Here is a 12,109-nt window from a genome sequence, read left to right as displayed (position 1 = left end):
GGAGGGGATCCATGCCTCACTTTATATTACCGCAGGCAGGTTACAGGTCGGTTGGTTACAAGAATACTATTCTTGTAACCAACCGACCTGTAACCTGCCTGCGGTAATACGACTAGAGGAGTTCTACTCTTATTACGCCGAGTACTTTCCTAATTCTCGACTAGTTCTTATCTTTCCATATAGACTATGCCGTCCTACACCATGGTCTTCATGTCAGATGCGTCTCGGTGTCCAGCCCCATATTTAGGACTGTCCAAACCTTCTAGTGGACTCATAGATGTATGTACGACAATACCGTCGACCACCATATCGCATCCAACACCTGCACATCCAAGCCAAGAGACACAACACACAAGATCTATTTTACACAAACACCACAACACAACATACACAAAACAACACCTCCGATTAGTCGTTAGCATAATCATGCATGTATGAAATATGGACTCAACCAGTAAAAATCTCAAATCATCTAATTAATCACTCATCACAAATAGACCAAGGCATATCTCAAATCGTCTCTCACCTGCCTCCCCCCCAATCTCATGTCCACGAGCGCAAGAGCCATGGCGAGATCGTGAGGCAACGCGCGCGCGCCGGCACCGCAGCAGGTCCCGTCCCCGTCCCCCTCCCCTAGTGCGTGGCACTGCTGTAATGCAACAATGTGCTGCGGCAGAAAACAATTGAAAAAACATGCGGCCGGAGAAATGCTCATAGCTCAGCCTGTTGGCGACCTCATCGAGATCGTCAGCACTTTATCTGCGCATTATCCCGTATGGTGTACAAGTACGACTGGCACTCTGCACCCTGAATCCATGGCAAATAATGCTTTGATTTGAAACCTATGTACATCTACACCATGGTGTGCCAACCATGATGCCAAATAACCAGCTGTATATTCCGGCCGGTCTTATTCCCTTAAACCCCGTGGATGCGATCATGCGAAGCTGTGTGCATGAGCTCCCTCCTCGGAAATTAATTAAAGTTTAGTTACAAGATCAACCATATTAATTAATGCAATGGTGTAACCAGGGTAAATCTCATTATCAAGTTCGTCCTGCTGTCTGATCTGTTGTCCTGGTTTGGTGATCGAGAGGTTCGACGCTTAAACCTTGGATGCCTGGTTCTCCGGTGACGACGACGCCTCGTCGGCGTCCGGTTCGTTCAGCGGGTGCACTTTCGTCGTCGTCATCTCGGATTCCCCCTTTTTGTCGTCGTCATCATCGTCGTCGTCGTCGTCGTCGTCGACCTGCTTGAAGTTCGCAAGGGTCGCCAGCTCGTCGACGGCGTCCACGACGCCCTCGACCCTCGCTGCTATCTCCACCAGCAGAGACGCCACGGTGAAGACGGGCATCGTGTCCACCAGCGACGTCTCGGCCAGCTTCACGGCCAGCATCGACGGGAGGGACCGCATGTCGCCCTGCAGATCGTGCACCGCCGTGTTCATGTCCGCGACGGCGAGGTCCAGCGCCCGCGAGGACGCCGTCATCGTGGCGACGGAGCACGACGCCTCCCTGAGCACCCGCGCGCACCGCGCGCCGGCCCTGGTGCACGCGTCGCGGAGGAGCCGCTTCACGTGCTCGGGTGCCCGCGCCTCGGCGGACGCGCAGCTGCTCAGGGCCTCCACGCAGCACGCGCAGGCGCGCATGGCGGCGCCAACCTTGCCGTACTGGCCGTAGGGGTGACGGAAGCCGAACCGGCCGTGCGCCGGCTCCCACCGCGCAAGGTTCGCCTGCGCGTCCTCGGAGGCCTTGGAGTTGAGCACGCACCGGTACCCGTCGGACCTGGCCTGCGGCTGCGCGGCGGGGCCCTCGGCGAAGTAGTCCTCGACGCAGCCCTCCAGGGCGGCGGCGAGCTTGTCCATGTTGCGCGTGGTGAGGAGGTGCAGCTCCTGGCCGGCCCACACGGGGCAGACGAAGATGGCGACGGCGAGGCACATGAAGATGCCGATGGCGATGGTGGAGACCCGCTGCTGCGCCAGCACCGCCAGCTCGTCGACCCGGTACCCGGACACAGCCACCAGGCTGTACGTCAGGATGAAGATGGTGACGCCGTAGTCGAACCGGGCCTTCACCGTCGGGATGAACCGCGAGAAGGTGGCCGCCGCAGCTGCATGTTCAGTTCAGTTCGTTCTAGCGTTAGTTAGTGGCTTAGTGCTGTACATACATGCATGACTTGTCGGTTTGGACAGGGACTAATTAAACAAAGTGCGCGATTGTACGTACCCAGCAAGAAGAGGGAGCCGGTGAGGATGTACGGCTCGAACTCGCCGGTTTTGCCCGCCACCCAGTGCACGCCGAGCGCGAGGACGCCGGCGCTCGCCGTCGCCACGACTCTGTTGAAACTCTTGTACACGCTGCCACCTGCTCATGTGATAAAGACATTCAGCATCTTAACCAAGTCAAACACATCCATGCATACGCGCACGCTGTGGAGTCGCCACACTGCAACTCTGCAAAGCTGTAACTCGATCTGAATCATCTCGATCTGAAGTTACGGCGACTCACCAACAGTGTACTCGAAGATGACGACGACGGTCATGATGGCCCACATGGCAGCCCCACCGACGCCGTCGTAGAGGGGTCTGGTGTAGTAGAAGATGGACACGAGCGCGAGCGAGAGGCCGACCTTGAGCCCGTGCACCACCTTCCGGGGATCATCCGCCCCGATCCTCCACACCTTCCTCGCGAACCCCGCCACCCTTCCCCACGCCGCGGCCACGCAGGCGAGCAGCCACGCCCACGCCCTCGCCGCCGCGCCGCTGGCTGCCTCGTGCTCCACCGTCACCGACGCGCCCTCCGGCACCGTCACCCGCCATTCCAGACCACCCTGCGCTTCCCTCGCGGCGGCTTCCATGCCGAGCGGTAGACGAGCGAGGCTGCCAAGACCCGTTGGGTCCCTATTGTAAGCGTGCGAGAGCGCAGCGACGACGACAGGATGTGGTGCGACCCTGCACTGCTGCAGTGTATATATGCAACTTCGAGGTTGACCTCTCTCCCTCTCTGTGTTCGTTGCTTCTGCTTCTGTGTCACTTGCTGCTTCCAAGAGAGGAATGACAGAAAGGCCCAAGGTTTCTTGGCAGACGACCTCCTCGACTTGGAATGTTATGGGAGAGTGGTAGGAGACTGGTATATATAGCAAAGAGAGGTGGGGAATTTGGGAGGGTATTGGACTTTGACGTGGGGCTAATGCTGTTGTGTCATGGGGTTGGAGGACGGAGCGAGAAGACCAAACCTCGCGCACAAAAGCTTCTTGGGGCTATGACCAAGTGCAACAGCCATACATGCATGCATTTTGAAAAAGGGGATTGGCCTTAGAAAAATGCGGGCGAGTGGACTGGCCATAGGGCGCTAGTGTGGTACGTGCAGATAGGGTGCGATTTCTTTTCATCAATCCTAGCTAAATATACGTTTGTTCGCCACAAAATGTGGGTCTTTTCTGGTTTCTGGTTGAGAGCGGTTTTGATCTGGAAATGTAGCTAAAGGGCCTTGTAAAGCTTGATAATTGTGAGAATGCCACTCCACATTGGGGGATCAAAACAAATGGCACTCTCGAAAGCTGGTTTGTATTGTATATCGTAAAAATGAAGCCAAAAGCTCATGGACGTTTTGGGTGCATGTTTAACTGCAAAAGTGGAGATTTATCGGAAATGGCAAAACAGGGGGATGAAAGGAGGACCGACACAATGTTGAGCCGGCCATCAGTACTATTCTTCCTAGGTCCTGCATCAAGATGTCATGGCCATTTCCTATCTTTTAGTCATGCTTCCATCATATAATAAATGGAAAAAAATAGATGGCAGCTGGCGTCTCACTGGTTTTATTTCTACTATAGTACTATTGCTCCTGTTTACTCAAAAGAGGCATCTGAAAATCAAATGTGATATAGTTTTCTATAATATGAGATTCCTCCGATAGCACTATATGAACATGTATGATGTATCGACAAAAAACCGAGCAGCCATACAAACATGGACCAAAAGGTCGGTACGGTTCTGTTTGAAGGAAATGTACTTGGATGAAAGGGGGTCCAAATGCAGGCGCTGTTCGTCCCATCATAACCAAATTGGATTTGGGAGCATATTCCATGGTCTTAACACAAATAAAGCGCAACGAAAAAGCAGAGAAGCCGCTGGGTCGTGGATCCCGTGGTACTATCTGTACTTCCAATACGCGCACTACTAGCCCGGTAGCCATTTGTACCTAGGCAGTCATACTAGTGGACGCATGCACGGCTGTTTCCTACTACTCCCATAGTCCCATTTCCTTTGCTTTCCTTTCCATATAGAAAATAAGAAAAGAAAGATCTTACCACTGATACCTTCTTTCAGCACAAAAGGGAAATCCTTTTGGAAAGGAGCGAGCACACAAGAATTCCTCAGTGGTTGCCCTAAAAAAAGAATTCCTCAGTGATTTCACACGAAATTCTTTTTTTTTGAAGGAAAGCACTGCTCTCGTTTTAGTCGTTTGCGTAAGTCGGTCGTAACCGATCGAAGAGTGGGCTTATCAGCTTGTTGGTGTTTGCCGTCAGATCAACATCTGCTAGCCATGAAACAGAAGCAAAGCGAGCGAGAGCTGCAATTATCAGGCTGGCGCGCGTGCCTAGCCCAGCTAGTGGCATCGCGCCGCCGCAGCTGTAACCAACAGAGCGACCCGCCGGGATATGGGATATCCATGCGTCTCACGCGCTAACCCCAGCTTGCGGCCGACCGGCGACGAGCCGACGGCCCCGCGCGCCTCGATGGGTCCTCTCCTCCCTCGGCCGTCCCTGCGCACCAGCACGGCGGCGGGTCGGCAGTATCTCCCCGTACCCCTGTCGCGCGCGCTTTCTCGTACGCTCGCCGTCCTCACTCCACGGTACAATGCTGCTGGGTGGGCAGCGCACAGTAGTGTCGAGCACTCCGATGGAAACGTACGGCGGCAGCGCCGATAAGGATGCCGAGTCACCTGGAGCCGAGCTGCCGAGGCCGATCATGCGTGCCGATCAGATTACTCACCTTACCAAGGCGCTCGTGGCGAGGCATTATCCTTGGATTGGATCGGCACGGATCTGATGCAAGCGGCCGGGAAGCGCGACGCGTGGTGACTGCACCCTGTCAAGAAACGGCGATCGCACAATGTGATCGGTCGGATCGTCTCGCTGTTGATCGATCCCCGGTCGCCATTAGCCAAGCTGGTGGCTTCTGCCTTCAGGAGGGCAGGGAACGTACGGTTAGGGTGCTTTCGACCGGGGCTGGGCTTGCCGGCTTGGTGTGGCATCAGAACACACGATGAGATCGATTCAGAGACGGCGATGGAGCCAAGAAGGCAAGAACGGCGATGCTGGAGCTACTGGAGGTGGTTGCATGATCGGTCACTTTCTTGGCGATCCATTGCTCGTTCCGGTGGAGTCCAGGATTCTGCAAATTGGTGCGATGGCCCTGCGAGTGATGTGTACCAGCGAGTACGATGGCGTCAAAGTGGCGGCACACTAGATGGCACCGTACAACTAGTACTCCCATCCCATTGAGATATTTCGTGCTGCTTGCGTTTTGTTGGTATTGGAAGCTGGGACTGTTCCTTACACAGGGAAATTCGTTGACACCGAGGGGTCAAGCAACGTCCGGAAATGCAGTGGTGCAATTTGCTTGCTACAGTTAGCAACGCACTATGGCATTCCCTGTGACATTCCAAAGGTACGGTTCCTATCTACCTTTCTCTCCCAGGAAGGATATGACGCTTGGCCGCATGCGTCCACAGGAAATACGATACAAATACATAGTTATAGAATTGTATTCTTTTTAGATGACACGAACACGATACAAATACATAGTTATAGAATTCTATTCTTTTTAGATGATACGAACATCCCACTCCATATTGGTGTAAGCATACCTAGAGCTGCATTCTTTTGGGAACAACGATTTTGTATTGACGACGGTGTTGTTGTGTGCAGTGCACGCATGTATGTATGCACAAGTTGGTTGGACAGATCATATACCAAAACTTTCGAGACATCACCGAGTCACTTGACACTAGGAGCTTTGCTTTGCTCTCGTGCAGGACGATGGCCATGGATACTGTTCACCAGCTGCCATAGTGCCATGTCTCGGCACGCGTTGGAGGCCGCCGCTAATCTGAGGTGCTCGTGAGCTGGGATGTACTACTTCATGGCAAGTAGTGGTGGCTGCAGTGCATATCCATGCCCTCTTTTTGAGTTTTTTATTCTGCAAATTAAGCTCAATGTTGCCAAAAAAAAGACCCCAAACGTGCAAAATACATATCAGGTGGCGGAATTTTAAGCTATGTCACGCGACCCGATCTCAAGGGTGTTTGACATGGGGTGCTAAACTTTAGTAAGATCACATCGAATATTCGGATGCTAATTAGAAGGACTAAATATGAGCTAATTACAAAACTAATTGCACAAATGGAGTCTAATTCGCGAGACGAATCTATTAAGACTAATTAATTCATCATTAGCAAATGGTTACTGTAGCACCATATTGTCAAATCATGAACTAATTAGGTTTAATGGATTTATCTTGCGAATTAGACTCCATCTGTACAATTAATTTTATAATTAGATTATATTTAATACTCCTAATTAGTACCAGCATCTGATGTGACGGTCTAGCACGCCCATTCGGGAACCGACGGTTTCAGTCTTTTCTTCCTCCTCCAACATTTAAAAAATCCAACCATGGTGAAGTCCTACTCCCCTGTCCCGATCTTCCATGCAACCATGATCACTAAATAAAACTATGTTGTAAACATGTGTCCTGTACATGTTAGGTCAAACACGCCAGCCTCTTCTCTAGACTCGAAAACCTCACAAAATTACAAGTTCGGCAGGCGCACCACCTGCTGCTGCTGCATGCTTCCGTCCACGATTATACTCGGGACCCGCCATTACATGCATATTAGGTCTGCCTCTTATCGCTTAATCCTCCACCTAAATCCCAACAAATCTGAATCCACACAGGCACAGCTACTACCGCTGACCTGGCACGCCTTGCCACACACTTTCACACTGACATGCCCTGCGTGGAGCCTTACAAGTGACGGTCTATAGACACGTCAGTGCTCCCCAGCTCATTATCTTGTGACACGTCAGCGATGCAGCCATTGCTTCGCTGACCACAGATCCAAAGGCAACCAGAAATTCAGAACGGGTGCTCACCACTCACCGGTGACGCAGGAAAAGGCGAGATTGTTTGCTCCTCCTGATCTCTTATCAGGCAGAGCATCTCTGTCCCAAGGATTATGTAATCTAAAGCTAATTTGGTAAGCGCACAAAGGGTTTCAATCGACGGTTGCTGTCGTGCTGGGGGAAAGAGGCGAGCGACGAGCCCACGCACTCGCTCACTAGCTCATTAGGTCATCACATTCTTCGTGGTGATCCTAGTTAAAGCAGGGTAAATGGTGACAATATGTAATTGCAGGGATGAGGGGCTAGGGTTTTAGAATTATGATTCGGGGAAGGCAGGAAGGTACCATCTTGTACTACTTCAAATCTTTTCTCTTTGTTAGTGACGGAGATGTGGACGGATAAAAAAAAAAGGAGGACCTAGTGCGTAGAGGATGATCGCAATTGTCGCGGCACAAGAGCGTTCCCGCGGGTTCCGCACTCCGTGGTTCAGTGCTGATGTATCATCAGATCATATCATATCTCAGTTGATGTCATTCTGTTGTTTCAGAATTCAGATTAGTATATAACCCGGCAGTAGTAGTAACCTTGATGGCTTGATCTTCAACAGGACAGCAAAGATCATATCAACGGGGTTCTCAATTTCGTTTTCACCCTTTTTTCGGTCTTCATCGAAATCACCAAAATTCGTGAAATTTCGGTCGAAATTCAGATTAAAAAAGTGACCTTTTTATGAACAGTACTGAAATATTGTTCAAATTTTGGTGAACAGTGATTTCGGTCGCCACTGAAAAGACCGAAATTTGGCAAATTCATGAAATTTCGGACGAAAATTTTATCACTGATATGAACCATGAAACAAGCATATGAATGGAGTTTATGCATGTTTCACTACTGGTTATTGGTTAATGGGTAAACATATACTCGCTGCAACATATTCAGCGTTTCCGACACCTGTTTTTCTCAAATGTCAAAGGGTTATTATTATTCTTTACATTTTTTCTCAAGTGGATTTTGTAGTCTAATTTGGACGGCCGCCAATGGAGAAAACAAATTAGCAAGATCCAAGAATCCCTAACCAACATTTCCTAACAGAAAATCGCCGGCCACTTTATAAGTAACTCTTGGAGAATGCCTCAATTAGACTAGAAAACATTGGCTATTTTGTGAAAATCCTAAAGAGGGCCAATAACCCACCAACTATTCGCAAAATGCACTCGGAAAATATTGTAAATCTAGTAGTGACCACAGCATCGTGTAAAAGAAAACAGAAGTAATCGCAGGATCTTTTCATTACTGTTCGCTGTACATCTCGGCACCCAGCTTTGACACAGCTAGCGACGACAACTTTTCCCCGCACATTGCAAGTGCTGCGCACATGTATGTGCAATGTATCAGGAAGCAAATGTTCACTTTTATTTCTTTATTTATTCTTCACTCATTACCACGGGAGATTTCAGGGCCTTCTCCTTTACACCCCTATATATTGCTTCCGTACATAGAAACGAGACCACAGTTTGAAAAGTACGACTTCCGTTCCATCCATCTTACAATTTTCACAGAGACCATAGTTTGAAAATGACAGAAGTAGGAGACACTCCTTAGTGCACCATGCACCTCATGGCCACCACTGCGGTTTTTGACATGCACGGTGTCAAACACTGGCTGACCTCCGGCCTCCGGGGGAGGCAGGAACCGAACCTCCCGTGGAATTCCTGCATTGTCTGATGGCTTCCTTTTCGCCACCAACTTTAACCATGTCAACCAGCTGATGAACCACCACAGAGCTTATATATTCACAATTGACTGATGACGATGGCAGACGACGTTGTTGTTGTCCCGGAAACTATGCCGGAATCGCCAGCCTCCCTATAGCACCATCAACCTCAGAGATGATGTTTCACTCGCATAGCTAGTCTCACAACTCCATCCTTGCAGACCAAACTATACATGAGCTCTTGGCTTTGGTTATGAGCGTGAACAAACACATCTATTGCTGCTGGTATCTTTGTCATGGCTCACGAATAAAATAACCTCTCTAGAAAGATCTTTGTTGCTTATGGTGGAAATTAGGTCATCACCTAATAAACTCCTCCTCCATCCATCCATCGGCAGGAAAGAAAAAGCAAGCAAATGGGCATAGCCCAACCTACTTATGCGTGGTGAAAGCCGCCTTTCCACGTCGTGCAATGCAAATTTTATACTTACGGAGCCCGGTTAAAGGTGAAAAAAAAGCGGCCGCCGCGCATAGCCTGCGCAACAACGGACGGCGGTCGTGGATCGCACGCAGGTAGGAGAGCGCACTTATCGTGTCATGGAAACGACGACGCTATCATGTGAGGTGAGGGCTCGGCCGGTAGCCACGGCCGCTGATGAGACGCCAGGTCTCCTATCGATCACCAAAAGAAAAAGAGATGGTTGTGGCTGCAGCACGACCGGATTAAAACATGTCGTACACGTTCGTACGTTCCGGCGACCGAGCAGCCAGCCGGGGGGTAGGAAGGAGGAAGAAGGGGAAGTCAGCCGGAGGCATGCGTGATGGCGACCCGTTCTGGCCTTCGCCTCCTCCGGCGTCGGTGTGTGAGTGGCGCACGGCGCGTGCGCACATCCGATCGGAGTGGTCTGCATATGCTCGCGGCTCCAGGCCGGGTCGCGCGATCCTCCTTTCGTTCGCCGAAAGAGATCATGGTTTCATCCGAGCACCGCACTTTCATGGTTGGTTGGTTCTTCTAATGTTGCGGCGGAACGTGATTGTTAAGGGCAACGTTTCCAGTTTCGGGAATTAAGCAAGAAAAACCATCCTTCTTTTTTTTTTTCATTTAAGAGCAAGAACCATCATCTTGAAACTCAAGAACTAGATAATATTGAAAGTTGGGTTATCCAAACTAAACGGTATTAAAGTTGTGGATCAAAATTAGACAAACTCAAGAACTGAGTCAAAATTCGACAAACTGAAGAGTCGGTACGCAAATATGGATTATTGTTTTTATTGTAATTACAATTTTGTATGTGCTTCTATATTTTTGAAAAACTTGCTTCAACAATCTTGAAACCTATATCAATATTTCAGATAAATTAGTTCAATATTTTATATCAAACTGTTGAAATAGTATATTCAAATATCAGACATGTAATAAAATAGTGAAGTAAAAAAGTAATACGTGAAATTGAAATGTACACATATTGGATCGCATTCCATTATATTTATTCTAAACAATAAAATATTGGGCCAAACAGAAATCTAAAACAAACACATGGTTTGGAGAAAAAATATTTTAAATTTGAGATTCAAAATAATTAGTCTGTTGGATTTAATGTGGGCCAAGCCCAATATTTTATATCTAATTAAATCAAATAATTCTAAGGCCCGTATTAAATACTTTGTGTACTATTTGGTTTAGTACCACATGGGAATTTGACTGAATGTTGACTCGACTTATATACGTGAAATATATTTACTTATATTGAGAAATTGCGAAAGGGTGAAGGCATGCCACACACGCGCTGCCGCCAAGCCGAGCCGTGGTGTGGCGTGCCTGCCTGCCTGCGGAGTGGAGCTTTGCCACTTAAGGCAATTAATTTAGTGGCTTCTAATGGAAAGGAGTTTCTGGAGTTTAAAGCTGGTAGGATGATGGTGTCTGCTGGGGTTACGAGAGTTACTTCCTCTGTGACTGACCGCTGACTCCTTCGTTCAGCTTCCGCCCGTGAGAATAAAAGAAGAACTCCTTCAACATTAACTAAGTTAGTTCGAGTTCGCTGCTGGATCAAGTTTTCCTTCGCTTGAAGGGTGACCATCAGGTTTTTGGGTAGTGTCCAGAAGCTATAAACGGCGCTGCTGGTTGGACGCTGCTTCCACTATCGAGAGGAACAACTACATCAACAGAAGCTATAAACGGCACTGCTGGGTATGTTACTGTTACACTTTATATTCTCGTTTCAGCACTGATTAGTATTGTCTACATGTTCCTGAAGCTTAGATCACCCAAACACTTGCACATATTTGATGTCACAAACTTGGTAGTATTTTTCTAGATTAAATTAATGCTGAAATTGTCTAGTTTGCTAACAATCCAAAAACTTGATAAGCTTTGCGAGTATGCTGAAACCGAATGTTTTTTAAGGTGCTCATTACAAGAGGTGGCATCAAAGATGTATTCTATGATTGACTGCTATGCACTGCTATTTCGTTGTTGAACCTAGACCGCTTGGACCGCATACTGCTGAGGATGAGCAACGGTTCAATGATGCGAACACTATGTTCAAAGGGGCAATGATCAGCGTGCTAGGAGACTCGATAGTAGATACATATGTGATGATGGCTACTGATAAAGAGATGTGGGATGCACTGGAGGCCAAATATGGAGTTTCTGATGCCGGTAGCGAGTTGTATGTCATGGAGCAATTTCATGACTACAGAACGGTTGAGGGTCGTTCTGTGGTAGAACAAGCTCATGATATACAAACACTGGTGAAAGTACTCGAGAATTTTGGTTGTGTACCGCCGGAGAAGTTTGTGGTGGGTTGCATCATTGCCAAGCTGCCATAGACTTGGATAGATTTTGCTACTTCTCTGAAGCATTAGAGAAGAGAGTTTGGCATTGCCGACCTCATTGGGTCTCTAGATGTTGAAGAGAAGGCAAGAGTTAAAGATGTCCGTGGCAAGAAAATTATTGAATGAAATTCTAGTGCCCATGTGGTGTAAAAAAACCTCAAAATTCCCACAAGAAAAATTTCAAGCAAGAGCTCAAACAAAAAAACACTACTCCTTTTAAGAAGAAGAAGAATGTGGAAAAAGAAAACTGCTACACTTATGGCAACCCCGGGCATTATGCTAGGATTGCCCAAAGACAAGTGGAAGCCCAAGAAGAAATCTACCAACATGATTGAGGTTGATGGAGGAACATCGGGGTATGGTAATTTATTACCTACAGTTCTTTCAATTTGTCATACACCTGATTGGTGGATTGATATTGGTGCCAAT

At 48.5% G+C, this 12,109-nt stretch overlaps 1 protein-coding gene across 1 annotated transcript; it reads right to left on the bottom strand.

Moving 5' to 3' along the window:
* Positions 1-808: 808 nt before the first annotated feature.
* LOC117843536 (aluminum-activated malate transporter 10) lies at positions 809-3,131 on the bottom strand. The gene is made up of 3 exons (XM_034724162.2): positions 2,508-3,131; positions 2,226-2,363; positions 809-2,109 (listed from the first exon to the last, which is right to left on the bottom strand). The coding sequence occupies exons 1-3, from the start codon at positions 2,854-2,856 to the stop codon at positions 1,106-1,108; spliced, it is 1,491 nt and encodes a 496-aa protein (XP_034580053.1). The 5' UTR covers positions 2,857-3,131; the 3' UTR covers positions 809-1,105.
* Between the last annotated feature and the right edge of the window lie 8,978 nt (positions 3,132-12,109).

Source organism: Setaria viridis, chromosome 1, assembly GCF_005286985.2.
Source record: "Setaria viridis chromosome 1, Setaria_viridis_v4.0, whole genome shotgun sequence".
Lineage (NCBI taxonomy): Eukaryota > Viridiplantae > Streptophyta > Magnoliopsida > Poales > Poaceae > Setaria > Setaria viridis.
Note: the sequence above shows the minus strand (reverse complement) of the source record. Positions and strands in the feature narration are given on the sequence as shown.

Coding starts and splice junctions, on each gene's coding strand:
- LOC117843536 (XM_034724162.2), bottom strand. CDS start 2,856: ATGGAAGCCGCCGCGAGGGAAGCGCAGGGTGGTCTGGAATGGCGGGTG. Junction 2,364..2,507: donor CATCTTCGAGTACACTGTTG/GTGAGTCGCCGT, acceptor TCACATGAGCAG/GTGGCAGCGTGTACAAGAGT. Junction 2,110..2,225: donor CGGCTCCCTCTTCTTGCTGG/GTACGTACAATC, acceptor CTGAACATGCAG/CTGCGGCGGCCACCTTCTCG.